Source organism: Aotus nancymaae, unplaced genomic scaffold, assembly GCF_030222135.1.
Source record: "Aotus nancymaae isolate 86718 unplaced genomic scaffold, 86718_ANA_hifiasm-v0.15.2.pri h1tg000049l, whole genome shotgun sequence".
NCBI classification, from domain to species: Eukaryota; Metazoa; Chordata; class Mammalia; order Primates; family Aotidae; genus Aotus; species Aotus nancymaae.
In genome coordinates, this window is record NW_026988463.1 from 2,599,601 (window position 1) to 2,625,201 (window position 25,601).

Here is a 25,601-nt window from a genome sequence, read left to right on the forward strand (position 1 = left end):
CGAGCCGGAGGCGCGCGCGGTGCTCGCGGGGGCCGGACCCGAGAGGGGGCTAGGGGCGGAGTCGGGGGCGGGGTCCGGCCAGCGGGCCCGGGTGGAGGCGGAGCCACAGGCCGCGGCGCTGGCCTGAGAGGGGACGGAGCTGGAGGATCCAGCCGCTCCGCGACCCGCGCCGGGTTTGCGCAGTCCGTGGCGGCGCTCTCGCCTCCTCCGGTAGAACAGCAGAGTGTGGCGGAAGGTGCGCCGCGGCCATGCTGTGGACCTGGGCTGAGGCCCAGGCGAAGTCCGTGTCGCGACCCGCGACGCCCTCATCGCTCCGCTCTGAGCGTCCTGCGTGCCCGCGGCCACGCTCTGTGCCCTCCGCTGAGGGGCGCGTCCACCCGCCGGGTGCTGGGAGCCCTGGCAACGCGGGGCCGGCGTGACCGCACAAGGTGCGGCGCGCGCTAGGGCCCTGAGCTCGCGGCCCCGCCCCGGCGCCATGGCAACGGGCGCCTGGCAACGCGGGGCGGGGCGCAGCTGCCGAGGGTTTCAGAGAGCCTCTGGCTCTCGGCGCGTCCCCGGCTGCCACTGATCCTACGACCTGGATGAGGGGTCGGGCTCCCAGTTGGAGCGACCTCTGGGATTCCTCTGCCTCCTTGCGTTCATTCAACCATTCCGCTATTATTTTTGCAATGGCCGCTCTGCTCCAAGCGCTGTTCCAGGTACTGGGCAGAGCAGGGAACACGGCTCTGCTGCCTGACCTCCTCTGTTCATAATTCAATGGTCAAGACGTGAAAACAAAAACAAAAACGAGTCACGCTCATGAATGTTCCCGTATAAACTGGTGGGGCTGTGCAAGGGCGGGGTAAATCTGGAAGGCCGAGGTGACCCTTGGGCAGAGGCCTGAAGGATAAAAAATCAGCTGAGGAGCGCCTTTGAGACCAAGCTCAAGGTGGCAGGGTCTTGGCGTTTTGCAGGAACAAAAAGGCCAGTGGGCCCATGAAGGACCTGGTCAGCAGCTGCGGGGATTGGAAATTTATTCTAAGGGTAGGGGGAAGCTGTCAGTCAATTTTGGGCAAGGCTACCCAATCTGATCCCATTTCAGTTTGCTGCAAAGATTCCTCTGGCTATCATATGGGGAGTGGATTTCTTTTGATTTTCTTTCTTACGGGGAGTGGATTTTTCTCTTTTCTTTTCCTTCCTTCCCTTCCCCCTCCCCTCCCCTTCTCTTTCTTTCCCCTTCCTTCTTTCTCTTTTCTTTCTTCTGGTAGGGTCCTGCTCTGTTCCCCAGGCTGGAGTGCAATGGCACAATCATGGTTCACTGCAGCCTCGACTGCTTAGGCTCAAGTGATCCTCCCACCTCAACTTCCCAAATAGCTGAGACTACTGGCACGTGCCACCACACCCGGCTAATTTTTGTATATATTTTTTGGTACATATTGGAGGTCTCATCATGTTGCCCAGACAGCTCAAGCAGTTCCCCGGCCTTGGACTCCCAAAGTACTTGGATTACAGGTGAGAACTACCGAACTCGACCTTAGAGTGGATTTTGTAGGGACAAGTGAGGAGGATATGGATGGAGGGTAGGGTGGTTTTCTTACCATTCAGGTAAGAAAAGAGGGTAGGAGAGAAAAAAGTGGGAAGGATCCAGGGCTGATGTGGTGTGGGGCAGGCTGTGTCAGCTGGGGTGTGGAGGGGCCTCAGAATTCCTCTAGGCTTCTGCTTGTGAATAAATCCTCCCTAGCTTCTCCACTGTCTTCCAGGAGAGCAAAGTCTCCCCTGGGTTGATTCACCACCAGGTCACTGGGGCCCTCAGCTGAGACAGGGAGAAGGTGAGAGCTGGCTGGGGGTGCCCTGCAAATCAGCCCTATGTGAGCAGGTGTTCTTAGTCCATGCCAAGACCAGGGACAGCTTGAGGGCCTCAGAGAGTGCTGGTGAGACACACACAAAGGCCCTTTGTTGCAGCCAAGGCAGATTCCTGGAGGGATGCCCCAGAGGCTGACCGCTCCCTGAAGGGGCTGGAGTAGGGGCATCCCAACACAGACCTGGTGGCTCCAGCACCAGGAAGAGCCACTGTGTGCCAAGGTTGAATGTGGCTTCCGAAGCTCAAACTATAAGGAAGCAGCCAGAGAGGTGTGGCACTGGGCGAGCCTCTGACTAGGCGGCGTTTGCAGTAAGTCACGGTAAATCATGAGTTGAGAGGTGGCTCTCAGAACAGTCCTGGTGACCACTTCCCTGACCACCCCTCACCCCTCAAGTGCCAGTGACTACACAGATGGGCCCTGTTTCTCTTACCCCAAGTCTCCTCACTGCAGGGGAACCCCTGGGGTGAGCCTGTGAGGTCTGCCCCTCCCCCAACATATACAGAAAAACTCACAATAATTATATATTTAGCACACATTTCCTCCTCTGTGAATTAGGAACATTAAGAGACCTTTCCTCCAGCATTAGGATTAAGCCAGACAAAGCACTTAAAGCCTTGAACACTGAGTCCTTGGTTCTGCACAGAAACCCCCAGGCCAGTTCTAAGACAGAGTTGTTGGGCGCACCCTGGCAGGAGGTTACACCAGGCCAAGTACCTCGAAGGGTGGGGGAATCCAGAGACGTGGGCAGGACTGGTGGCATTTTGATGGGCCCCGCCTTCTCCTCCCTCCTCCCTTGGCCAGAGTCAGGCAGGAGGGCCCCAGGCAGCAGTTCTTCCCACCCTCTGCCCCTTAGTCTTGTACGCCTCTAGGCCGGGACGCTCATTCTTCCTCCTAGCAGCTCTGCCTGGAAGTCCCCCAATCCCTGTGCTACTGTTCCCAGATCTTGGGCTTGGGGGACAAGAAGAAAGCTTCAAAGAACTCAGCTGAGACAGCCCCACAAGGACCCTACAGGCTTGAGGCATTGCCAGGATTCTAGCCCAGCCAGCCAGGCTCCTGGGTGCCCCAGAGCCCTCCGGAGCACAGGGATCCTTACCCATTTCAGGAGTCTGCAACCTGAAGGCCACAGCCATGGCAGGCCCCCGATACCCAGTTTCAGTACGAGGGGCAGCTCTGGTGCAGATCAAGAGGCTCCAAGTAAGACCTAGCTGCGTCTCTAGTGGCCCTAAGGAATAGGAAGGGGGTGCCTCGATCAGCATCTCCAAGGCACCCACAACTTTACGTCCCCTAGACGTTTGCCTTTTCCGTGCGCTGGTCAGACGGCAGCGACACCTTTGTGCGCAGGAGCTGGGAGGAATTCAGGCGGCTCAAGGTGAGTGACCCTGGGCCACCCTAATGCCATGGTTGAGGCTTCCCCGCCTGAGTACCTACCAGTGTAAGACCTGTCAGTGACTCTAACTGGAGGCCCTTCATCCTGCCTGAGGCTCCCAGCCCTTGCCATCAGGGTGAAGGACCCCACCCTCCTAAGGGTGCACAGTGGGCTCTGGGAGACTGATGCCCCGGTTCCTGCCCTCAGAAGACCCTCAAGGAGACCTTCCCGGTGGAGGCGGGCCTGCTGCGGAAATCCGACCGCATTCTCCCAAAGCTTCTCGGTCAGGCCAGCCTGGGTCCGGGGACAGGGAAGGCGGTGGCTTGCTGGGGGTGGGGGGGTGGGGGTGGGTTTGTGGCTCAAGGGACCAGTGAAGCCCGAAGCGGGGTCTCACAGTACGTTTTTGTGGTGTCCTTAGATGCACCGCTATTGGCACGCGGGGGGCGCACGAGCCGCGGCCTGGCACGCCTGCAGCTGCTGGAAACCTATTCTCAGAGGCTGCTGGCGACTGCAGAGCATGTGGCTCGGAGCCCGGCGATCACAGGCTTCTTCGCACCACAACCTCTGGACCTGGAGCCTGCACTGCCACCCGGCAGGTGCCTGACTCAGCGTTTGGAGCTGGGGGGAGGTCCAAGGTGGGGGTTACAGCCAGTGAAGAGCAGCAGACTGGGAGGCTGGCGGTCTTGCTGGGGTGGCGTGGCACGCCTAGTTTCACCCTGGAATCTGCCTACCTCTAACCCATGTGGGCTGCCCTTCCTAGCCGGGTGATCCTGCCCACCCCGGTGGAGCCACCTCTCTCCCGTGCTGCCGGCCGCCTCTCCATCCACAGTCTGGAGGCTCAAAGCCTGCGCTGCCTGCAGTCCTTCTGCACTCAGGACACACAGGACCGGCCTTTCCAGGTGCGGGCCCAGGAGACCCTGGATGTGCTGCTGCGGCACCCCTCCGGTAGGGCCCGCCGAGAACCCAGGGATTCGCCTCTCTGCCCCTGTACGCCCGAGAGCCTCAAGATCTGAGTCCCCACCCACCTCTTGTGCACAGGCTGGTGGCTGGTGGAGAACCAGGATCAGCAGACAGCTTGGTTTCCAGCGCCCTACCTGGAGGAGGTGGCTGCGGGCCAGGACCGCGAAGGAGGCCTGTCTCTAGGGAGCAGTGGTATGTGCCTAACCCCCACCCCTCATGCCATCACTACGGCTGGACCATGTGGCAAAACTGGGCCAGAAGCACTGCGGGAAGGGCGGCTTGATGGGGCCCCGGAGCCCGTGCTTGGTCACTGAACCTACAGGAAACCCTGAACCGGTTTTAGGGCGGTCCCGGCGTCAGCAGACTCAAGCCACGAGAATCCGGAGAAGGGTAAGGGCCCTGGCCTCTGCGGCCCAATGGTGACCCCAAACAACCACCCCCAGGTCCCCAGTTCTGTGCTTCCTGTGCCTATGAGGGCAGCCGTGCAGATGAGCTGTCTGTGCCCGCTGGGGCGCGCGTGCACGTGCTGAAAATGTCAGATCGAGGCTGGTGGCTCTGCAGGTGAGGAGTGGGCATGGGCAGGGCAGCCTAGCTGAGGCGGCGGGGCCCTAACCACACCCCCCCGCCCCTACCCCTGACAGGTACGGCGACCGGGCGGGCCTCCTCCCTGCGGTGGTGCTGCGGCCTGAAGGGCTGGGTGCGCTCCTGAGTGGGACGGGGTTGCACCAAGGAGACAACTCAGTGGATGAGGCCCAGGGCTCCCCCGAACCCTCCCAGGCCACTGCCCCTGCCCCCACCGTCCCCACCCCCACCATCCCCACCCGACCTTCACCAGGCACCATCCAGAGCCGCTGCTGCACCATCACCCGCAGGGCCCTGGAGCGGCACCCAGGGCGCCAGGGCCCCCATGGAGGGTGCGTGGACCCTGTGCCACACGCTACAACACAGCAGTGAGCGCGAGGATCCCCACGGGGGGGACGGACTGAGCCATCCCAGGGCCGGGGAGGAGTGGGGAGGGCGGATCTCCCTGGCCAGCAGGGATGGGAGGGGGCGATTTGCTGTTCCTCTGAGTAAAGCTTGTTCTGAATGACCCCTGCCGTCTCAGCCTGCTCAGCCGGGTCTCTGCCAGGCCAGGGTGTGGGGATGGGCTAGCAGGACCGAGACCATCGGCTCCAGTGCCCCTTTGGGTGGCTAGGTAGGGTGTTGGCCAGGATGGGGTCTGGACTGGAGCCCAAAGAGACCAAGCTGGCTAGGTGAGCGCGCCTTTGTGGGTTCCCCAGGGGGTTGGGATGGACTGGAGAGACAGGCAGCCAGCTAGGAGAGGGCGCCTTTATGGGTTTCCCAGGGTGTGGGAAAGCACAGGCAGCTTCATGTTGTGCCACAGGAAGTCCAAGAAGGTGGCGGCCTGGAGTGTCCGGCTGAGCCGCTGAAAGTGCCGCTCTGGGGAGGACAGAGGGAGGTCGGGGGGTATCCACACATCCCCCGGGATGTCCCCAACCCCAGGCTGTGCCTGCGTACCAGTGTAGGGCAGCAGGGCCTCAAGTGCTGCACGCACTCCTCCGTAGGCCAGCAGCTCCTCGGGGGCCTCGTGCCGCAGGAGCACGCCCAGCACGGCCTGCGCCTCGTGGCAGTTGCGCGAGTTGGTGTTCCACGTGACGCAGAAGCGCAGCAGGGCCTCTGTGGACGACAGGACCGTCATCCTCTCGCCCGGTCAATCCACCATGATTGGCCCCTGCCCACCGGGCCACCCACCCTGACCGGCCCCCAACCTTTCTGGTCTCGCCTCAGTTGGAGCACGGTGGCTTCCAGCTTCTCACAGGCCTCAGGGTCCCTCCGAATGGCTGTGGGAAGAGGGAAGGCTGAGCTGGGGAAAGCAGAGCCCAGTGGTCCAGAGACCCGGCTCCTCACCCCCAGGGGTGGGCCCTGACCCTGGATGACGGTCAGCACGGTGTGGGGCCGATCCAGGGAGATGGCCAGGCCCAGCGCCCGCAGGTACCGCTTCTCATGCAGCAGGTTGTCCAGCTCTTGTTGCCTGCCAGGAGGGGAGGAGAGGCCACTGAGGGTCGCTGGCTGGGGCTGCAGGCAGAGCTATCGGAGTCAGCAGGCGGTGGGCCTGGTGCTCAGCCTCAGTTTCCCTACAGCACAGAGCAGGGGTGATGCTGGGAGAGGCGCCACTGCCCTGGCTTTACCTGACCACCTGCTCCTCCTGCCTGGCCTGCTCCTCTGCCTGCTCCGCCTCGGTTACATCCTGGGGTGAGACTGGGGTCAGATGGGGCCCCCATGCCACCCCGCCTCTTCCCTACCCTCAGGCCCACAACCTTCCAGAGGATGACTCGGGAGTCGCTGGCGCCAGTGAGGGCGCGGTCATCCAGCCGGCTGCAGTGCAGCCCCCAGACCTTGTCATCGTGGGCATCCAGCGTCCGCACACACTCGTTGTTCTTGATGGTCCAGAGCTTCACGAGGCCATCTGAGCCGCTGGGTTTGGGGTGCAGAGAGGCTCAGCACAGGCAGCTCCCCACCTGGCCCCATCACTGCCCCGCCCCAGCCCACTCACCTGGATAGCAGCTGTGTGCCCCGGCTCACAAAGGCCACCTTCAGCACGGAAGCATCATGCCCCTCAAACGTCTGCAAGGTTGAGGGAGGGCATGAGATATCACCAGGGCAGGAGGCGTGGAGGGCCTGGAGCGCTGCTTACCTTGAGACAGCTGAAGTCCTGGAGCGCCCAGAGCTTGATGGTGCCGTCAGCTGAGGCTGTGGCCAGCACCTGGTCCATGGTTGAGAACTGGACACACCAGAGGCCACGCCGGTGGCCTGAGAAGACGCCCAGCAGCTGGCACCGCGGCAGGGCCCAGAGCTTGGCCGTGCGGTCCTGTGAGCCCGTGGCCAGTAGCTTGTCATTGGGGGCAACAGCCACGCTGTTGATGTCCTGGCAATGGGAGCAGGTGGTGGCTCAGCATCCCCATCCCCCTGCCAGCAAGGGCTGGGCCACACCCCCACCCCAGTGGCTACGGATTCACCTTATCGTGGCAGCGCTGAGTAGTCTGGGCCTGCAGGAGGACAGGGCCGCCGTCTGGGGCTGTGTTCTTAGACAGCAGGGCTTTGGGAAGGGGCCACAGCTTCACAGTGCAGTCCTGGCTGCCCGTCACCAGGAAGGACTCCTTCAGCCTGTGGCCCAACAGGGTAGGGAGGAGGAGACACAGCTGGGTCCCGGCCAGCCTTGATGGACAGCTCCCAACGGGGCCAGCCTGGGAGCCCCCGGCTCAGACCATAGGGCCTGTCCCAGGATGCAGATTGGCCTGGGTCACCTCTAGGCACCTGAAGGACCAAGCCCTGCCTACGCTGTCCACCTGCAGCACCTGGTGACTTAGCTTCAGCCACAGGACCCCAGCCCCACACGCAGGCCTCCACTCTCCACCTGGGCCTGATGCAGAGTCCCTCTCTCTGCCCCAGTGCCCCTCCCTCTTTAACTACTTTGCCAGGGATACTTCTGAGGACTGCCCCCAAGGCACCTAGGGATTCCCCCATCCTGTTCTGTTCCACACGTCTGGGCTGGAGCCTCAAAGCTGCCACCTCCTCATATCCCTGAGCAGCAGCCCCTGCTGGCAGGCCTGGACATCCACCTTCCCTGACACTCCGGGCCCAGCCCCGACTCACTCACTACCTAGAGCAGCAGACGGTGCCGACACTGTGCGTATGGCCGGAACCCTGAGCCACGCAGACCACCTGGCCAGCCTTGTTCATCCTCCAGATTCGGACACTCTGATCCTGGAGACAGGGAGTGGAGGAGAGAGGCTGGTCTGTGGGCCTACCGTGTGGCCTCCCCACCTAGTGCCCCTGCCCCAACATCTCAGGGCACCTCACCTTGGCACAGCTGGCAAAGAGCCACCCCTTCCGGAACACGTCCAGAGCCAGAACGATATCTGAAAACATGTTGGGGGGAGGTAGAGGTCACAGGGCAAGACGGGGGAAGGGAAGCAAGCAAGGGACCCATGTGGGTCCCAGGGTGTCAGGTGGGCTGGCCCCACTCACCCGTGTGGCCATGGAGGATCTGGCAGGCTGATGTCTGCAGCTCAAACACTTTCAGGCAGGGACTATTGGAGGCCACGATGATGTGGGAGTCCTCAGGCCCAAGAAACCGGACATCCAGGACCTCCTCACTATAACCAGCAAACTATACAGGGGCAGGAAGCAGGAGATGTGAGCCAGGACCCAGCAAGAGGAGGGCTGGCACCCACAACCCCTCCGCAGGCTAGGCAGGGGCAGATGTGCACCTGTTTCTGCAGCTGCAGGGAGTGAGCCTCGTAGAGCAGCAGGTTGTGGTCGGCAGTGGCGGTGAGGAGCAGGCCGGCGGTGCGGGCCAGGGTGCAGTGGGTCAGCTCCCGCCCAGGGCCCGGCGGCTGGGCCTGCGTGTACACACACTGCCCAGAAGCTGCCTCCCACACACGCAGAGTGCCTGGGGGCGTGGGGACAGGCTGTGAGACCCTAAGGTTCACAGGCCTTCCCCAGCCCCTACCACCTGCCTGTGGCCCGGCCCCACGCACCTTGGTTGCCAGCTGTCAGGAAGTGCAGGCCTGGGGACTTCACACCCAGCTCAGATGCCGGCTCCTCTGGCAACAGCACAGCGGACTCTACACTCTGGAGACGAACTGGGTCACAGGCTGCTGACACCCCCCCCCAAACCCAACTTACCAGGCCTGGCCTCCAAGCGTCCCTACCTCAAACACTGGCACAGTCCTTGTGGCCTGGTGGCTCTGAAGGTCCCAGATGATACAGATCTTGTCACGGCCGGAGCTGCGGGAGCAACAGCTACCTGAGGTCAAGTCTTAGCCTCGGCCCCCGCTTTCCCAGCCTCCCCCCCCACCAGGGCACGCTGCTGACCTGAGCATAGTGTGGCCGTCGGCACTGAAGGCCAGTGAGGTGACAGCGCTGTAGTGGGCAGTGAGCACAGCTAGGCACGACCGATCCTGCAGCGACCACACACGGATGGCGGCGTCCGCGGCCGCGGAGAAGAGCAGCAGGCATGTGGGGTCTGGGTGGAAGGCCACCAGGCTGCAGGTGGGACAGGACGGGTGAGCTGAGCCGCTTGGGGGTGCCTCTGCACTCTCCCTCACCCTGCTCATTCCCCTCACACTCACTGCACAACACCAGGCGAGCCTCGGAAGTGGTGTGTCCCGTAGTGCCGCACAATGTCCCAGACGCGCACAGCCCCGTCACAGCCGCCTGCGGGGAAGCAAGGTGAGGGGCTGGAACGCCCAAAGACCTTCCATCTGTGCCTGCCACCCACCTGCCCAGCAGGGCCCTACCCGTGGCTAGCAGCGTGGAGGTGGGGTCGAAGGTCATGGTGGCCACGGGGGCTGTGTGTATCGCCTTCCAAAGGCGGGTAACGCTGCCCTCTCGCCAGGCCCATTGAGCCAGCAGCAACGCCCGGCTGGCTGTCACCAGCACCTAGCGGAGGATACAGGTCAGCAGAGGGGTGGCAACACCCTCCTTGCACCTTCCAGGACTCAGTCCCCACTGGACCCCACCCTGCATACCTCATCATCAGGGCTGAGATCAAAGGCAGTGATGTCCTCCTGGTCCTCCTAGGGGAAAGAGCAGTGTGCAGAGGGCTGTGTGAAGGGACTGGCCCCGCCACTTGCCCCTCACCCACTCAGGTTGCCCTCACCTGCTCCAGACTCTGCAGGACGGCCCCTGAGGCCACCTCCAGAATGTTGACTCTGGTGCCACAGACGCAGAAGAGGTGCTGGCCAGTCTGGTCCAGCTGGGGACAAAGGGGTCTCAGCCAGGCAGCATTTGACACCCCCGCAGCCTCTGGCTGCCCCCCCCACCCCTCCCCAGACCTGTACCTGTGCTTTGCCACCCTTGTAGAAAGGTTCGATTTTGCGCTCCACAACATAGCTAAAGAAAGAGTGGGGGCAGTTAGCGCCACCCACCCCCTCGATCCCCAGGGTCCAGCCCTCTGCTGGGTGTTCCTCTTGAGGTGACCACAATGGCCCCTGCCCTTGAGTTTCAGGGCAACAGCAGGGATGGGGCAGGGGGTGGAACCAGCAGCACCGCAGGGGGCTGTTGCCACTCCCAAGTCACTGAGAAGCAGAGACTCAGAGCTGGCTGGTGATCCTCGAGGCAGTAGGGGGTGGGCCTGCGTCAGGCGGAGGAAACCCAACACTCCAGGGCTCCCAGGGATTCCTCAGCGAGAGCCAGGTGAGTCCCTGGGGCCACCCCTGCTGGCAGTGGGTAGCCAAGCCTGGGTAGCAGCCCAGAGCACAACCTCCCAACATCTTCATCCCTGAGATCTGCTATACCTCTTCCCCTCCCTGGCTCCTCCCTCTGTCCCCAGGCCTACCCAGAGTCCAGGTCCCATGAGCAGCTGTCAGTTCTGTGACCTCACCCTGCCCCTCCTCCTTCCCTCTCCACTGCCTCTACCTGATCCAGACCATCACAATCTCTGGCCACTTCACTGGGCCCCCTACCTACGTCTAAACCCTGCTGCTAGGTGCCTTTCGGAACATAACTGAAGATGTCACTGCTCCACGTCAGACCCTCACTCTGTCCACATGCCTCCCAGACCTTCTCCAGAAGGGCTTCTGACAACCTTGCCTCTGCTTCTCTTTCCTCTCATGGCCCACCATGGTTCCTTTCCCAGCCCCTGGGACAGGTTTCTTATCTTCCCCCTGTCCCCTGTGTGCGGCCTGGGCTTCCCTTCCCAGATGTCAGGGCCTGGCTCAGTGCGCTTCTGGAAGCTTGATAGCCAAGAAGAAAGCAACCCCTCAGCCCCTGAACCCTCCTACGGCGGTGCTGTCAGCCAGGGGCTTTCCTTTACCAGTGCTAGGCACAACCAAAGCCCCACAGCCACCAATAGAAACGATAATCTCATGAGACTGCGCTGCCAGGGCGGAGGCACCAGCAGTGCCGTTCAGCAAAGGCTTGGGGAGTGACAGGGCACAGGACTGAGGGACTCCTGGGCTTCTGCAGATCTGCCCCTCTCCTGCTGTCTCCTTGCTCCCTGGAGAAGAGGGTTCGCGGGTGGTAAGTCCCCAGGCTGACTGCTTAGAGGTGGTTCTTCGTCTCCCGCCGTTTGCCGGGACCAGCCCCGACCTACGCTCAGCCCTCCCCTCCCCTCATCCGGACTTCTGGTCCCCACTTCACCCCACAGCCGGCTTCTCGTTGAGCCCACGCTGCTGCGCCCGGGCTTAGGTCCCTGTCCTCCCCGAGAGCAGTCGGGGCCTGCTCTCCCACTTGGTATCATCGCAGCCTCCGCGACCCCGCGGGCCGGCGCACACATAGCCTCTCCCCTCCGAGACCCCAATGGGCGCCCACTCCACGCGCGCCTCCGCTACGCCTGCTGCGAACCCGGCTCCCTCCCCGCGTGGCCCCAGCGCTCCGAGCTCACTTGGCCTTGAAGCGGCCCACTCCGGCCGCGGTCTCTGCCATTTCGCAGCTGCCGCTCCCGCCGAAACCGGCTAGAACCCCTGCAGCCTCCGCCGCGTGAGGAGTGAGGTTGGCACGGAGCTCCGCACTTCCGGCGCGCTGCGATGGCGTCACCACGTACTACCCCTGTGACGTCACCGGGGCAGCGCGCTTGTCGCCATCTTTGCTGCAGGCAATGGCGGCTGCATCCGGAAGTGGAAGCGGGCGGAGGCGTGTCCGGCCTGGAGGGTGGGCCGTGAGCCGTGACGCTGCTGCGCGGGCAGGTGGGGGTAAACAGGCGTGGGTGACATCGCCGTAGCCTGGCCTTTTTTTTTTTTTTTTTTTTTTTTTAAGACAGGTTTCACCATGTTGGCCAGGATGGTCTTGGACTCCCAACTTAGGTGATCCGCCCTCCTTGTCCTCCCAAAGTGCTGGGATTACTGGCGAGAGCTACCGCGCCTGGCCAGCCTGGCCTTTTGATAGCAGTATAAAAAGGCATTCGTAGCCAGCGTTTACTCCTGCTCTCTGGCGTTCTGGGAATTGGGGCAGCAGCAGTCAGGTGAGGTCCAAGCCTAGAGCGGTGAACCTGACCCTGCCTCGGGGCTTGCAGTGTGGGTCATGATAAATAACACAGGAAAATGAATAAACCGTGTAATCTCAAAGGCATGCATATATTGAGCACCTTCTGTGTGCAAAGCACTGTTCTTGGCACTTGGGGAACACCAGAGAAGAAACTGAACGGGAGAAGAGTCATAGTTGCTGAGCGCTGTGGAAAAAAACAGAAGGGATGGAGTGGAGGGGACCCCGGAGGAGGCTGTATTGAGAAGGTGACGCCTGAGCAGACACAAGTTCGCGAAGCAGGGAGCCCTATGGTGACCTTGGGAACGAATGGTGCTGAGGAATGGTCATGGCACAGGCCCTGGGCTGGGGGTGCCAGGCGTTGAGTGGCAGCAAGCTGGGTGGCTGCAGGGAGTGGGTGCAGAGGGCAAAAGCCATGCCGTTGCCTGTGAGCCTTGGGAGGAGTTGGCTTTTACTCCGAATTCACGGTTTTGAGCCATTTGTGCTACTGGCTGTGAAGCTGGTAGAACAGTCTGGTAGAAAGTAACTGGGCCAGGCCGGGTGCAGTGGCTCACTCCTGTAATCCCAGCACTTTGGGAGGCTGAGGCAGGCAGATCACGAGGTCAGGTGTTCGAGACCAGTCTAGCCAACACGGTGAAACCCTGTCTCTACTAAAAGTACAAAAATTAGCTGGGGGTGGTGGCGGGAGTCTGTAATCCCAGCTACTTGGGAGGCTGAGGCAGGAGAATTGTTTGACCCTGGGAGGTGGAGTTTGCAGTAAGCTGAGATCACAATGCCACTGCACTCCAGCCTGGGCGACAGAGCAAGACTCTGTCTCAAAAAAAAGAAAAAAGTCTCAGGAAAAAAAAAAAAAAGAAAGTAACTGGGCCCGTCTGGGCATCGTGACAAGACCCCGTCTCTACACACACATACACAATTTAGGCGGGGCAGTGGTGCGCCTGTTGTTCCAGCTACTCCAGAGGCTGAGGTGAGAGGGTGTACTGAGCTGTGATCGGGCATCTGCACTCCAGCCTGGGCGACAGAGACCCTATCTCAAAAAAAAAAAAAAAAAAAAAAGAAAGAAAGAAAAACCAAAAGTAACTGGGAAGGAGAACTGAGAGGATGATCAAGGAAAAGCTCTGAGAGGAGAGACATTTGAGTGAAGTAAAGCAGGCCAGCGTGGTGGCTCACACCTCTAATCCCAACACTGTGGAGCAGAGGCAGGAGGATTACTTGAGCCCAGGAATTTGAGATCAGCCTGGATAACACAGTGAGACCTCATCTCCACAACAAACACAAAACTTATCCGGCAGTGGTAGTGTGCGCTGTAATCCCAGCTACTCAGGAGGCTGAGGTGGGAGGATTACTTGAGCCCAGGGAGGTTGACGCTGCAGTGAGCCATGATCACGGCACTACACTCCAGCCTGGGCGCTAGAGCAAGACCTGGACCCAAAAAAGAAAACAAGAAAAGGCTGTTGTGTCTATGGAGTAGCCATTCTTGTATTCCCTTTATTTATTTTTATTTTTTTGAGATGAAGTCTCACTCTTGTTTCCCAGGCTGGAGTGAAGTGGCTCAATCTTGGTTCACTGCAACCTCCGCCTCCCAGGTTCAAGTGGTTCTCCTGCCTCAGCCTCCTGAGTAACTGGGACTACAGGTTTGTGCCACCATGCCCAGCTAAGTTTTAAATTTTCAGTAGAGACGGGGTTTCGCCATGTTGGTCAGGTTGGTGATCCACCTGCCTCTGCCTCCCAAACTGCTGGGATTACAGGGGTGAGCCACGGTGCCCGGCCCCCTTACTTTAAAATCCCAGCCTGTAATCCCAGCACTTTAGGAGGCCGAGGCGGGTGGAACATGAGGTCAAGAGATTGAGACCATCCTGGCCAACATGGCGAAACCCTATCTCTACTAAAAATAGAAAAATTAGCTGGGCGTGGTGGCATGCGCCTCTAGTTCCAGCTACTCAGGAGGCTGAGGCAGAAGAATCGCTTGAACCCAGGAGATGGAGGTTGCAGTGAGCCGAGATTGTGTCATTGCACTCCAGCGTGGCAACAGAGACTCCAAATTAAAAAAAAAAAAGATTCCAGGAGAACTTCCCCAACCGAGCAAGGCAGGCAAAAAACAAAAAACAAAAAGAAAGAAAAACAACAAAAAAGATGAAAGCAGGCAAATGGAGGCGAAGGGAAGAGCTCTCCAGGCAGGGGGAGTGGCCTGGCCAAGCCCAGTGGTGTGACAGAACACAGAGCCCATGGAGAAAGCCCAGAGTATCCCTGGGAGGAAGGGAGCCATGCCTGGAAAGGGCAACAGGGACGCACAGGTGACAGTTGTGAGGCCCGCAGGCACAGAGGCGGGCCAGGCCTGGGCTCTGCGTTTATTTATTTACAAGGTACCTTGGCCCTGAGCACCCCCCACCTCAGCCCAGAAGCTGCCTTCTGGGGCAGCCTCGGCCTCGGCCGCCTCCTGTGGGGTGCCCTCCAGCAGAGCAGAGTCTTCCTCCAGGAAGTTGCCCAGCTCTGCCAGCTCTCGGTGGACAACGCTGGTGGCCCGCTGCAGCCGGCGCACATGCCTCAGCACGTCCAGCAGCAGGGTCCGACTGCGCTCCTGGCGCGCGCTCCAGGCGTTGTGCAGCTCGCGGTAGCAGTTGTGGTGAGCACGCTTGGTTGGGTCCAGGGTGGCCCCACAGCCCAGGGGGCAGCGCTGCTGGGCCCTTTGCTGGCAATGCTTCCAGTGCTCGGCCAGGGCCCCACACGGGACCCGCAAGGTGCAGCCTTCGTTGGGGCAGGCCATTGGCTCGAAGGGGCACGAATCCTGGTGCCCTTTGCAATGGGCCAGGGGGCATGTCACCATGCAGCCAGCGTCGGCGTTCTTGCACTGAGGGTAAAGGAGAACAAGTGTGAAGCAACCCAGGCGGGACACTCACGGAATCCCCCCATCCCTGGCTTTCCACTCACCAGGAACCAGGGTACCAGGAGCCTCCCACACTTCTCTAACTCCAGTGAGGTGGTGGAGAGAGAACACGGGCCAAATGCATGGAAGTGGGAAGAAGGTAGACATTCCAGGGGAGGGGTTGAGGCCTGACGCTTGGGGAACTGGAGGGTCCACGATTGGGTTGGTCTGGCGAGTGGTATGGATGCCAGGCTTCCCCCCTTGCCCCTGACAGAGATGGAGTCTCATTTTGTTGCCCAGGCTGGAGTGCAATGGCATGATCTCGGCTCACTGCAACCTCTCAGGTTCAAGCGATTCTCCTGCCTCAGACTCCCAAGTAGCTGGGATTACAGGCGTGTGCCACCATGCCTGGCTAATTTTTGTATTGTGTGAGTAGAAACAGGGTTTCACCATGTTGTCCAGGCTAGTCTTGAACTCGTGATCCACCTGCCTCAGCCTCCCAAAATGCTGGGATTACAGGCATGAGCCACCCATGCCCATCTCAGGTTTTCCTTTTTAACCTCAGTTTACCCATCTGTAAAACTAGGGGGCTAGAGAGTAGTGGCCAGCACACCAGGCACTTCATCCTCTAAAACTCCTTTATAATCTGCATTTAACAGCTGAGACCCCAGGGGATCGGAAAGGTTAGGTGACTTGCTTAAAGTCACACAGCAACTAAGCGGTAGAGCCACGATTCAAACTCAGCCATGTCTAATCACCCAAGACTGCACTATTTCTCTCCGAAGATGGGAATTCTCCTTACCCCCTCTCCTGGCCCTGCCCCACCCCTTCAAGGGTGAGAAGGGTCGGGGGTCGGGGGTCGGGGGAGTGGGTCCTTTGAGCTACCTTGACTTCCAGGCGGCTAATGGTTTTCCGGAGTTTATTCTCGTAGATGATCTTTCTCCTTTTCACCTGTTTCCTGCAGCACGGACAGGTCTTTTGTCTGGAGGGAGGCATGAGTGGGGGTGAGTGTTGGGAATGGGAAGGGAACCCTGGTCAGCCCTTCACTCAGTGACCCAGGTGGTCCCTTCATCAGCTAGAGGAGGCATCATGGCACATTACAGGGAGCTCTCAGCTATGAGGCTGGGGCAGGGGTCAGCAGACACCACCGAGAGAGGGGCACACGTTTTAGTTTAGGGAGATTTGGTGGCCGAGTCTTCTGGCTGACTTTCCCCTCTGCTGTGGGCCACAGCAGTGCCCCGTCTCACTGCTGCCCTCCCAGCCCCGTAGGTACCCGGTGGCACCTGGTTAGCCACTGAAGGATGCACTTTTTGCAGAAGATGTGGCTGCATGGCAACTTCACTGGCTTCTTGAGAACCCCATGGCAGACGGAGCACAGGAAGCTGGAGTCAGGAGGACTGACGAAGAGGTTGAGATCATACCCGCCACTCTGCAAAGGTCAAGCTGGTGTTGGGACCTGGCTGGGAAAGTAATCCAGTACCTGGTCCACATACCCAGCAAGAGAGCCCAGAAAGCTTTGGGTGGGGAGGTGGGCCACAGGAGAACAAGCAGAGGGGCTGGCTCAGCACCCACTTTGAGGGGGCAGCTGTGGGGGTTAGGGCCCCCATCCCAGGACTACTAATCCCTGGCTGGAGACGGTGGCTTTAGCCTGGAGTTAGACCTAGCCAGAGCCTTCCAGGTTTCCTTGTAGCATATGGGGCCTGCAACTCACTGCCCACCCTTTCCGAGTGCAGTGGGGTCGATCCCTGGACAACTGGGCATGTTTCTGCAGGCTCAGGGCTGAAGGCAAGAGGGCCCCAGGCTCACCATGATCTGTGACTAGACAGCAGTGCCACAGGCCCCCAGGGCTCAGGAGCCTGCATTTAACAGTGGGTGTGGGCTGACATCACAATGGCATTGTCCAGCTCGAGCCAATTACAACACTGGTTCAGGGCCCAGAAAACCTGCACAGCTCAGCAACGATCACAGTTAGCCAGGCACAGCGGCTCACACCTGTAATCCCAGCAGTTTGGGAGGCCAAGGTAGGAGGATCACTTGAGCCCAGGAGACCAGCCTTCAATGCAGTGAGACCCTACCTCTTTAAAAAAAAAAAAAAGTCACAGGGCTGGGTGCAGTGGCTCACCCCTGTAATCCTAACATTTTGGGAGGCTGAGGTGGGTGGATCACTTGAGGTCAGGAGTTTGAAACCAGCTTGGCCAACATGATGAAACCCCATCTCTACTAAAAATACAAAAAAATTAGCCGAGCAAGGTAGCAGACACTTGTAATCCTAGCTACTTGGGAGGCTGAGGCAGAATTGCTTGAACCCAGGAGGCAGAGGTTGCAGTGAGCTGAGATCCTGCCACTGCACTCAAGCCTGGGTGACAGAGAGAGACTCTGTCTCAAAAATAGAAAAAATGTCACAGGGAAGGAGTAGGGCAGCAGGGCAGCTCCTGACCTCGGATAGGTCAATGGAGCCCCGGGGCTTGAAGGCAGCTGACAGCTGATCCTCAGGAGCACTGGGCCAGAACCAAGCTTCATGGAGATATTTCCCCAAGGCCAAGGCTTCAGTGGGATCACAGTGATTGCTACCTTCTTCTTCTAATAGTGCCGCCCAGGTGGCTGGAGCTCCTAGGGCTTACGGGCTTTGGGCATTGACCCACTGCGGGTCTTCGCTTAGGATCCAATACTCAGGTGGTAGCTCCAGGGCAACAAGAACTCTAGGGTGACCTGCTGCCCCAGAGCAAAGGGCCCAGCCTCCCAAACCAGGTGTCTGATCCACTCCAGCCTAGCACCCTTAGAGCGTTGCGTTTATCTAGGCCTAGTTGGTCAATCCTTTAGAATCTCACCTGGTCTCACAAAGCAGCCACTCAAGTCTCTGAGCTTCCCATCCTTGCTAGCGCTGTTGGCCCCACCTGGCACCCCTTACTTAGGCCAGGGCACTTTACCTGCGAGTGTAGCGTTTACCTGAGACGTGCATGGTCAGATGACTGTTCCCAATCTGGCTCTGCCACTTAAGAAGTGTCCGACCTTAAGTGTCAACTGCCAACCTCCTACATCCTATCCTTGTGTCCAAGCAGAGCTGGGATGGCCAGGAAAAAGGAAGAGGCATCTCGCTAGGGTTCTCCCCAACACTTGCCAGGCTCATAGGCGGGACGGGGCCCCAAGAACACCCGCACGCAGTTAGACAAACAACTTTATTTGGAAGACATTTCCAGCCCAGTCTCCCCGACCTCGCAGTCCTGGCGACGTCGGTCTCAGGCGTGGGAAAAACCAGTGTCCTGCGGAGAGAAGACAGGGCTAAGGATCGGTGGCCAGGGTCAGTCCTCGCGAGCGACGGCATCCGGGCGGAGGCTGCGGCGCCTGTCGGGGCCTGGGTTTCACCGCCGCACACTGGGCAGCGCGTGGTGAGCTGAGGCCCCCGGAGGATCTAGGCGCCGAATCTCACCCGCGGCCACGGCCAAAGCCGGGAGTGATTTTCAACCAACGCCGATCTCCCCACCTACCAGAGGGATGCGAACAGCACACACAGCAGGACTTACCTAAGCACCGAGACCGGAGCATCCGGCACGCGAGCGTTTATAGCCGCTTTTCCGGTGACGTAGATTTCACGGGCCGCGGCTGGCGCCAGACGTGCAGACGCACGCAGAGCGCGGCGAGGGCGGGGCACCACGGAGCCAATCACAGGCTGTCTTATGGGAGTTTGTCGCGCTCCCGTCTGGGGCGGGGCAGCGGAGATCGCGCGGGGCTTGGCTTGATATAAAAGCTGCCTCCCAGCAGGCCTCGCTCTTCTTCTCCGATAAAACACGTGAGTGGCGTCGGTCGCTGCTGTAGACTTTGGCGTGGGCGGCGGGAATCCGTGGACATCGGATCGGGTCTAGTTTCCCGCGATTGCGCTCCTGGGCGGGAGCCCCCGTCTGGGTCTCGCGGGCGTCTGCTAGACGACTAAGTTTCCCTAACTGGTTCTTGTCGCTTTCTCCAGCAAATGGCGGATGACGCCGGTGCAGCGGCGGGGCCCGGAGGCCCCGGGGGCCCTGGGATGGGGAACCGCGGTGGCTTCCGCGGAGGTTTCGGCAGTGGTATCCGGGGCCGGGGTCGCGGCCGTGGACGGGGCCGGGGCCGAGGCCGCGGAGCTCGCGGAGGCAAAGCGGAGGATAAGGAGGTAGGTACCAGCTACGCGCGGGGTCGGGCCCTTGGGCGACGCCGGGGAGCGGCCCTGGTCACCCGCGCCTTTTCTGTTTCCAGTGGATGCCTGTCACCAAGTTGGGCCGCCTGGTCAAAGACATGAAGATTAAATCTTTGGAGGAGATCTATCTCTTCTCTCTGCCCATCAAGGTACTCGTCGGTCGCTGGGGCGCTGAGGAAAGGCGACCCCGAAGTCGGCTGGTGTTGGAGGGTTGACATCTGCCATTGACCCGCATTAAAGGGCCCAGCGTCTCGTTTGAAAGGTTGAGGTTGTGTTGTGAGCTGGCTGAGGAGAGAGGATTCGGTTGGAGAGAAAGGGCTGGATGGATACCTGAGCGAAGCAAGAGCCACCAAAGGCGTTTCAGAGCGTTTTCTCACATTCACTGCGAGATTGTTTCCCCCGTTGCCGAAGAGCTGAGACAGAAACACAGCGTTTGGTTCATGCCATCCAAGAGGGTGACATTCAGGTTGTGGGAGGACATTAAGGGTTAGCAAATTGGCATAGTTCGTGTGTATGGGACAGCTGTCATCCACGTGTAGCGGGTGCAGTGGGGAAAGGCTAATAGCACAGTTGGCATGTGAGCGTTCACTCCAGCAAGGTACTGTGGTCGTGGCTTGGATAAAGTAAAAGGAAACAGGAGTGGAAAGCCACATCTCATCAAACAAATGGGAAAAGGACAAATAGGAAGAAACGATTGAGGAAATGTAGAATTACAGTAACCTCGCATTTACATATATAAGCTTCCATTAAAACTGCCAAAACCAAGGGGAGAGGAAAAACTAGGGTTCATGACTTGGGTGTTTTTATTCTTTTTGAGGTAGAGTCTTGCCTTGTTGTCTAGGCTGGACTGCAGTGTTGTGATCTCGGGTCACCCCAACCTCAGCCTCTCGAGTAGCTGAGATTACAGGTGTGAGCCACTGCACCTGGCTGTGACTTTGGTTCTCGAATGGGATAATGGTGTTGAATTTTTTTTTGAGGTGCTGTCCACAATTCTCGTTTGTTGCAGGAATCTGAGATCATTGACTTTTTCCTGGGGACCTCTCTCAAGGATGAGGTTTTGAAGATTATGCCGGTGCAGAAGCAGACCCGTGCTGGCCAGCGCACCAGGTTCAAGGTATTCAGTTGTCCCGGAGAGGGCTGGGGCTGGACTTGGCTTCCCGGGCCTCTCCCAGCTCTGCATAGTTGCACTTGGCTTCACCCGTGTGACTTTCGTAATGGGGAGAGAGAGAAAAGATCTCCTCAGGACCTCAGATGGGCCTTACTGTGGCCTCTCTTTACTTGAGGGGCGCAACAGTCCTGGGGTCTGGGCAGTGATGGGTGTAGGGCCACCAGCCACCTCATACGTGTCTCTTCGCAGGCGTTTGTTGCTATTGGGGACTACAATGGTCACGTCGGTCTGGGTGTTAAGTGTTCCAAGGAGGTGGCCACTGCCATCCGTGGGGCCATCATCCTGGCCAAGCTCTCCATTGTCCCCGTGCGCAGAGGCTACTGGGGGAACAAGATCGGCAAGCCCCACACCGTCCCTTGCAAGGTAGGCTGGTGGGAGGTGGTGGGCCTGCCATGGGGCAGGCTCCCTCAGGCCCTTGTCTGCTGACTCCTGCCCTCACCAGGTGACAGGCCGCTGTGGCTCTGTGCTGGTGCGCCTTATCCCTGCGCCCAGGGGCACTGGCATCGTCTCAGCACCTGTGCCCAAGAAGCTGCTCATGATGGCTGGCATCGATGACTGCTACACCTCAGCTAGGGGCTGCACTGCCACCTTGGGCAACTTCGGTAGGTGACCAATGCATGGGCATAGCCACAGCCTCTCAGCTCCGCTTAATCACATGGGTCCAGTGTGTGCTTGGTGTGTTTTCAGGGAGGTAGAGAAAGGCTCTCCTAATGCACGACAGACCCGCCCAGAATGGCCTCTCTGTTCCTAGGAGTGCAACAGTTTTTGGGTTGGGGGTCTTGCCTTAAGCACATCACTGACCTTCCTGGGATTCTTTTGTTCAGCCAAGGCCACCTTTGATGCCATCTCTAAGACTTACAGCTACCTAACCCCTGATCTCTGGAAGGAGACTGTATTCACCAAGTCTCCCTATCAGGTACTGGGCCTCCTGGTGGGGCGGGGTGGGGCTGGCCACTGCCTAGACAAGCACAGGCCCCAACAAGGTCCCATCTTGTGTTTTAGGAATTCACTGACCACCTCGTCAAGACCCACACCAGAGTCTCCGTGCAGAGGACCCAAGCTCCAGCTGTGGCAGCAACATAGGATTTTTATACGAGAAAAATAAAGTGAATTAACATTGCATTTTTCCTGTGTCCTGCATGTTTAGTGGTGGTTTTAATCCGGGAGGTGGGGCCAAGAGATCACAGTAGAAACAGATTGAAGGGCTTTATTTTAGCAGTAGCGCCATCATACAGAGCTGCACAGCGGGTCTGCCTCAGGAGGTGGCAGCAGCGGCTGCTTTTGCAGCTTTTCTCTCTTCCAGCATCCTCTGCTTCTGTTTGGCCAGACATTTCCTGGCAGAATAGTGGGCCCCCAGGTCCTGATCTGGGAAAGCAATGGAAACAAGCTGGGAACCCAGGCCTGTGCTATATGCAAATGGAGCAAATTCAAGTGGGCAGAAGGGAGAGGGCTGGATTTGCAGTGGTGCTGGCCCCCAGGCCTCAGGAGGCCTCAGGCAGTGACACTGACCACAGAAGGATGGGGTTCACTCACAGCGATCCTGGTAGGCCCTGGCCACCTGGGTGAACAGCTCCACTTCCTTGGTACAGTTCTGCTTGTAGTTTTCTCCCTCCCTCTGCTGACAGGCCTTGAGCCGTTCCTGGATAATGTTGACAATTTTTTGATCAACTTTGCTGGGGAAGAAAGAGAGAGAGAGGCTATTCGCAAAGAATCCTTTCTCTGTACCCAGGAAGAAAAGTTGAAAGCAAGATCTTGGGGTCTGACTCCTCCCACTTCACCCCTGAGATCTGGACATATTCTGGGTGGCTGAGGCCACCCCGTGGCATCCCAGGGACCCCTGGCCCGGCAGCACACATGGTGCAGGTCACACTCCCAGCGCGGCTCACGTACTAGTCTCTCCTCCACTGCATCTCGGCTTCAAATATGCACAAGACATCATTCTCCTTGCACTCCGTGATGTCCGGCACGCGGCGGTACTGCCGGTGGTAGTAGTAATACCTGTTCTTAGCGTGCTGCCGCTCTATAAATTCTGCAAAGAAAAATCCACAGACAGCCCCATTGGGTTGGACAGGCTTTTAGCTTTGTCATTTCTCATAAGCCCACTGAAGAACTTCCTGAATGTTCCGGCATTTAGAGAACAGGCAATCAGTCTCTAAGAAGTGTGGCCAGCCAGGCAATCCTGTGAAGGCCTAGGCTACAGCTGATGGAGAGCATTACCTTACTCTCCCCCATGACCCCGCCAGCGGCTCATTCTCACAGACGGGACTTACTGGGACGCAGCTCTGCCAGTGCAACTCCCCCAGCTGCACAGGGAGCCTCCAACAAGCAGAACTTGACCTCCTTACCGCCTCAGCTTCCCCACTGGGAAATGAACAAGCTAGACAGAGAGCTCAAACATCCAGACACATAGGACAGAAGTGTTCTAGGACTGCCACAGAAGAGGGAGCTGAGTCCCACTGCTGCACGGTTTCCAGATCCTTGGGGATTTGATTGGCAGACTTCATCCTCTTAGGAAAGAACCCCCGGAGTATGCTACACACCCTAGTGTTCAAAGAGAACTGAACCAGGCTGAGCATGGTGGCTCATGCCTGGAATCCCAGCACTTAACGGAGGCCGAGGTGGAAGGATCGCCTGAGGTCAGGAGTTTGAGACCAGCCTGGCCAACACGGTGAAACCTCGTGTCTACTAAAAATACAAAATTTAGCTTAGCATGTTGGTGGGTGCCTGTAATCCTAGCTACTGGGGAGGCTGAGGCAGGAGGATCGCTTGAACCCGGGAGGCAGAGGTTGCAGTGAGCAGAGATTGCACCACTGCACTCCTGCCTGGGTGAAAGAGCGAGACACTGTTTCCAAAAAAAAAAAAAAAAAAAAGACAAACTGTACTCAGAAATAAACTTTAGGCTGGGCATGGTGGCTCATGCCTGTAATCCCAGCACTTAAGGAGGCAGAGGCGGGAGGATCACCTGAGGTCAGGAGTTTGAGAACAGCCTGGCCAACATGGTGAAACCTCGTGTCTACTAAAAATACAAAAATTAGCCGGGTGTGGTGGTGAGCGCCTGTAATCCTAGCTACCGGGGAGACTGAGGCAGGAAAATCGCTTTAACAGGGGGCGGGGGGAAGCAGAGGTTGCAGTGAGCTGAGATGGCGCCACTGCACTCCAGCCTGGGCAACAGAGCAAGACTTCATATCAAAAAAACAAAAACAAAAAAACTGAACTGGACATTCTCCTGGTTGGTTACAGAGATAGTGAATTTGGGCATCTAGGCCATCACCCAGACACCTGGTCATCTGGCAGTGAGACGGGTCTAACCACCCCCAGGATTTAGATGCTTCCCGGTGCAGACCCCCTCTTAACATCTGAGAGGGGCCTGAGGCCAACCGTGCAGTGGAGAGGTTCCCCGGGCGGCGGGGGCCCGAGAGCAGTGCGGGGTCCTGGGGCAGTGGGCGCTGGGTGCGGCATGGAGGGAAGAGTCCTGAGAAGAAGCGGGGCGTCCCGGGGTGTAGGGGAGATGAAGAGGTCCCGGGAGGTGAGGTCCAGGGTGCAGTGGGAGGCCAAAGGAGGCGACGGAGCTCGGGGGTCTGCGGGGGTGGGGGGTGTTCCCAGAGCGACAGGACCCCGGGGTCATTGGGGGATCCAGGCAGGGTGCAGGTCCAGGGGTCTCCGGAGGCCGACGAGGGAGCCCCGGGCTGGGTCCTCGTACCTCTCACGAGGGTCACGGGTCGGTCCACGATGAGGTCGAAGGCCTTCGTCAGGTAGACGACGGGGTTGGGTAGCCAAGTCTGCGACGACAGCGCCGGGGTGCGGGTCGGGGGCTCGGGGTACACATCCTTGTCCCAGGTGTCAGGCATGGCGGTGGCAGGCGCGGACTCCGCTCCCGGACACGCCGCCCAGGCCTCCTGCTCGGTGTGGGTACCGCGGCCTAGGTCGCCCGCTACAGAGGACGTCGAGAGCGGCTGCGCCTGGGCGCTGGCGGCCACGAGGCACCATGGGACTTGTAGTTCCCCGGCTCTGCCCAACGCGGGCGGGACCCGTCTCTCCGCAGGGCGCCCTCTCGTGGAGCCTCCGTTCTCTATCTGTGCCCAGCGCCTGCGCAGTGCTGGGCGCTGATCTGGGCGCCTGCGGGCAGCCGCGAACCAGACAGATCCTTGCTTACCGTTAAAGAAACAGAGAACAGGCAACAGACATAAGGACTAGGAGGGAGTCATTAGGTTCCCATTGCGTGCCGGGTATTGTGCTGAGTGCAGCAGCGAAGATAAACAGCCCGGCTCTGATAGTGAACAGAGGCCGTTAGAGCACACATGACAAAGTGAACAAATAACATGCAATTCCAAATGCCCTACTCCTCCAGGAAGCCTTCCTGGATTGCCTAGCCCTTACAGACTTCTCTGGGCCCCCCTCTCTACCAGGGCCCCTCATGGACTGGCTGGTGCCAGTGAACTTGGGGGCCTGCCTGGGGCAGGGCAGGAGGCAGGGCTTGCCCCTAGGCAATACAAAATTAGCCTTCTCTCTTACAGAGAGAAGGGACTCCTACTTTGGGCATAGGGCCCTCTGGCAGGCTTCGATGGTTCCATCCTGGCCCTGGGCACTTTGGTGCTTCTAGGCAGCTCTGCTGAGCAGACTCCTGCTCGCGCCATCTGTAATTACACCGGGCATGGCCCCTGGCTGGTATCCAGGAGGACACTGGTCATGTCCTGCCCTGAGGCTGAGGCCAGTGACACAGAGCCATCAACCCTACAGACAAACAGGATCTAAAGTCACAGAAACATCAGATCTTCACATTATGAACTTTTTTTTTTTTTGAGACAGAGTCTCACTCTGTCTGCCAGGCTGGAGTGCAGTGGTACGATCTCCGTTGGCTGCAACTTCTGCCTCCTGGGTTCAAGTGATTCTCCTGCCTCAACCTCCCAAGTAGATGGGACTACAGGCACCCACCACCATGCCCGGCTAATTTTTTTGTATTTTTAGTAGAGATGGGGTTTCCATGTCACTGGTCTCACCTGACCTCAGATGATCTGGCTGCCTCGGCCTCCCAAACTGCTGGAATTAACAGGCGTGAGCCACCAGGCCCAGCCAAACTCGTGGAAAGAAATACGAACCATGAGACCTAAAGAATCTTGACATTTTAGTAGCCTAGAATCTTAGTATCTATTGATGAAAGCTCCACAGATCTTAGAGACATCATAGGCCTGAAAATCTCTAGAATTCCACTGCTACAGAACTTTACAACCATAGAATCTTTGAATTGAAAGTGA

At 58.9% G+C, this 25,601-nt stretch overlaps 5 protein-coding genes, 2 long non-coding RNA genes and 3 other non-coding genes across 12 annotated transcripts in view; 4 read left to right on the forward strand and 6 right to left on the reverse strand.

Annotated features, from left to right (window-relative positions):
- Positions 1–654: 654 nt before the first annotated feature.
- On the forward strand, positions 655–5,599 carry NOXO1 (NADPH oxidase organizer 1). Of its 3 annotated transcripts, XM_064362347.1 has the most exons (10): positions 655–1,491; positions 1,942–2,149; positions 2,944–3,035; positions 3,130–3,210; positions 3,415–3,490; positions 3,626–3,803; positions 3,968–4,152; positions 4,246–4,359; positions 4,611–4,728; positions 4,809–5,599. In XM_064362347.1, exons 3-10 carry the CDS (start codon positions 2,970–2,972, stop codon positions 5,119–5,121), a joined length of 1,131 nt encoding a protein of 376 aa, XP_064218417.1. In that variant the 5' UTR covers positions 655–1,491; positions 1,942–2,149; positions 2,944–2,969; the 3' UTR covers positions 5,122–5,599. The 3 variants fall into 3 exon arrangements, with proteins under 3 accessions (XP_064218417.1, XP_012297281.1, XP_012297282.1); XM_012441858.3 differs by lacking the exon at positions 655–1,491 and having other exon boundaries at positions 2,139–3,035; XM_012441859.3 differs by lacking the exon at positions 655–1,491 and having other exon boundaries at positions 2,139–3,035; positions 3,418–3,490.
- On the reverse strand, positions 5,481–11,698 carry TBL3 (transducin beta like 3). Its single transcript, XM_012441856.2, has 22 exons — positions 11,558–11,698; positions 10,014–10,065; positions 9,833–9,928; positions 9,702–9,749; positions 9,471–9,612; positions 9,303–9,387; positions 9,046–9,216; positions 8,883–8,958; positions 8,709–8,802; positions 8,439–8,620; positions 8,197–8,338; positions 8,029–8,087; positions 7,829–7,932; positions 7,185–7,332; positions 6,863–7,093; positions 6,722–6,792; positions 6,486–6,642; positions 6,357–6,415; positions 6,096–6,199; positions 5,937–6,008; positions 5,686–5,844; positions 5,481–5,607 (listed from the first exon to the last, which is right to left on the reverse strand). The coding sequence occupies exons 1-22, from the start codon at positions 11,596–11,598 to the stop codon at positions 5,498–5,500; spliced, it is 2,403 nt and encodes an 800-aa protein (XP_012297279.2). The 5' UTR covers positions 11,599–11,698; the 3' UTR covers positions 5,481–5,497.
- Positions 11,699–14,413: 2,715 nt separating this feature from the next.
- On the reverse strand, positions 14,414–17,120 carry RNF151 (ring finger protein 151). Its single transcript, XM_021667257.2, has 4 exons — positions 16,823–17,120; positions 16,300–16,445; positions 15,902–15,998; positions 14,414–15,001 (listed from the first exon to the last, which is right to left on the reverse strand). The coding sequence occupies exons 1-4, from the start codon at positions 16,823–16,825 to the stop codon at positions 14,510–14,512; spliced, it is 738 nt and encodes a 245-aa protein (XP_021522932.1). The 5' UTR covers positions 16,826–17,120; the 3' UTR covers positions 14,414–14,509.
- Positions 17,121–18,178: 1,058 nt separating this feature from the next.
- Positions 18,179–18,600, reverse strand: LOC110567527 (uncharacterized). The gene is made up of 2 exons (XR_002477932.1): positions 18,538–18,600; positions 18,179–18,276 (listed from the first exon to the last, which is right to left on the reverse strand). It is a non-coding gene; the product is annotated as an uncharacterized LOC110567527 (long non-coding RNA).
- LOC135269165 (small nucleolar RNA ACA64) lies at positions 18,357–18,483 on the reverse strand. The gene has a single exon (XR_010337463.1). It is a non-coding gene; the product is annotated as a small nucleolar RNA ACA64 (small nucleolar RNA).
- Positions 18,601–18,977: 377 nt separating the features above from the next.
- On the forward strand, positions 18,978–21,471 carry RPS2 (ribosomal protein S2). Its single transcript, XM_012441863.2, has 7 exons — positions 18,978–19,157; positions 19,241–19,330; positions 20,188–20,295; positions 20,539–20,712; positions 20,792–20,951; positions 21,174–21,265; positions 21,352–21,471. The coding sequence occupies exons 1-7, from the start codon at positions 18,981–18,983 to the stop codon at positions 21,430–21,432; spliced, it is 882 nt and encodes a 293-aa protein (XP_012297286.1). The 5' UTR covers positions 18,978–18,980; the 3' UTR covers positions 21,433–21,471.
- LOC135269140 (small nucleolar RNA SNORA64/SNORA10 family) lies at positions 20,344–20,477 on the forward strand. Its single transcript, XR_010337445.1, has one exon. It is a non-coding gene; the product is annotated as a small nucleolar RNA SNORA64/SNORA10 family (small nucleolar RNA).
- Positions 20,981–21,113, forward strand: LOC135269141 (small nucleolar RNA SNORA64/SNORA10 family). The gene has a single exon (XR_010337446.1). It is a non-coding gene; the product is annotated as a small nucleolar RNA SNORA64/SNORA10 family (small nucleolar RNA).
- A 69-nt stretch (positions 21,472–21,540) lies between the features above and the next one.
- On the reverse strand, positions 21,541–24,249 carry NDUFB10 (NADH:ubiquinone oxidoreductase subunit B10). Its single transcript, XM_012441865.3, has 4 exons — positions 24,050–24,249; positions 22,240–22,378; positions 21,883–22,022; positions 21,541–21,714 (listed from the first exon to the last, which is right to left on the reverse strand). Exons 1-4 carry the CDS (start codon positions 24,195–24,197, stop codon positions 21,605–21,607), a joined length of 537 nt encoding a protein of 178 aa, XP_012297288.1. The 5' UTR covers positions 24,198–24,249; the 3' UTR covers positions 21,541–21,604.
- Positions 24,250–24,377: 128 nt separating this feature from the next.
- The window catches only part of LOC135269004 (uncharacterized), a 30,612-nt gene continuing 29,388 nt past the window's right edge, over positions 24,378–25,601 (reverse strand). Inside the window, exon 9 of the long non-coding RNA XR_010337328.1 lies at positions 24,378–24,493. This is a non-coding gene — a long non-coding RNA (uncharacterized LOC135269004). The remainder of the gene's footprint in view (positions 24,494–25,601) is intronic.

What these genes read in the sequence shown, in the direction of transcription:
- NOXO1 (XM_064362347.1), top strand. Translation starts at nt 2,970, where the DNA reads ATGGCAGGCCCCCGATACCCAGTTTCAGTACGAGGGGCAGCTCTGGTG. An exon ending in GCTGCTGCGGCACCCCTCCG is followed by an intron (nt 4,153 to 4,245) that starts GTAGGGCCCGCC and finishes TCTTGTGCACAG; the next exon opens with GCTGGTGGCTGGTGGAGAAC. An exon ending in CCTGTCTCTAGGGAGCAGTG is followed by an intron (nt 4,360 to 4,610) that starts GTATGTGCCTAA and finishes AACCACCCCCAG; the next exon opens with GTCCCCAGTTCTGTGCTTCC.
- TBL3 (XM_012441856.2), bottom strand. Translation starts at nt 11,598, where the DNA reads ATGGCAGAGACCGCGGCCGGAGTGGGCCGCTTCAAGGCCAA. An exon ending in CAGGAGGAGCAGGTGGTCAG is followed by an intron (nt 6,200 to 6,356) that starts GTAAAGCCAGGG and finishes CCCTCCTGGCAG; the next exon opens with GCAACAAGAGCTGGACAACC. An exon ending in CGTGCTGACCGTCATCCAGG is followed by an intron (nt 6,009 to 6,095) that starts GTCAGGGCCCAC and finishes CTCTTCCCACAG; the next exon opens with CCATTCGGAGGGACCCTGAG.
- RNF151 (XM_021667257.2), bottom strand. An exon ending in ATCCTTCAGTGGCTAACCAG is followed by an intron (nt 15,999 to 16,299) that starts GTGCCACCGGGT and finishes GCCTCCCTCCAG; the next exon opens with ACAAAAGACCTGTCCGTGCT. An exon ending in TTAGCCGCCTGGAAGTCAAG is followed by an intron (nt 15,002 to 15,901) that starts GTAGCTCAAAGG and finishes CTTTACCCTCAG; the next exon opens with TGCAAGAACGCCGACGCTGG.
- RPS2 (XM_012441863.2), top strand. Translation starts at nt 18,981, where the DNA reads ATGGCGGATGACGCCGGTGCAGCGGCGGGGCCCGGAGGCCCCGGGGGC. An exon ending in TCTTCTCTCTGCCCATCAAG is followed by an intron (nt 19,331 to 20,187) that starts GTACTCGTCGGT and finishes CGTTTGTTGCAG; the next exon opens with GAATCTGAGATCATTGACTT. An exon ending in TCACCAAGTCTCCCTATCAG is followed by an intron (nt 21,266 to 21,351) that starts GTACTGGGCCTC and finishes CTTGTGTTTTAG; the next exon opens with GAATTCACTGACCACCTCGT.
- NDUFB10 (XM_012441865.3), bottom strand. Translation starts at nt 24,197, where the DNA reads ATGCCTGACACCTGGGACAAGGATGTGTACCCCGAGCCCCCGACCCGC. An exon ending in ACCCGTGACCCTCGTGAGAG is followed by an intron (nt 22,379 to 24,049) that starts GTACGAGGACCC and finishes TTTTCTTTGCAG; the next exon opens with AATTTATAGAGCGGCAGCAC. An exon ending in ATGCAGTGGAGGAGAGACTA is followed by an intron (nt 22,023 to 22,239) that starts GTACGTGAGCCG and finishes TTTCTTCCCCAG; the next exon opens with CAAAGTTGATCAAAAAATTG.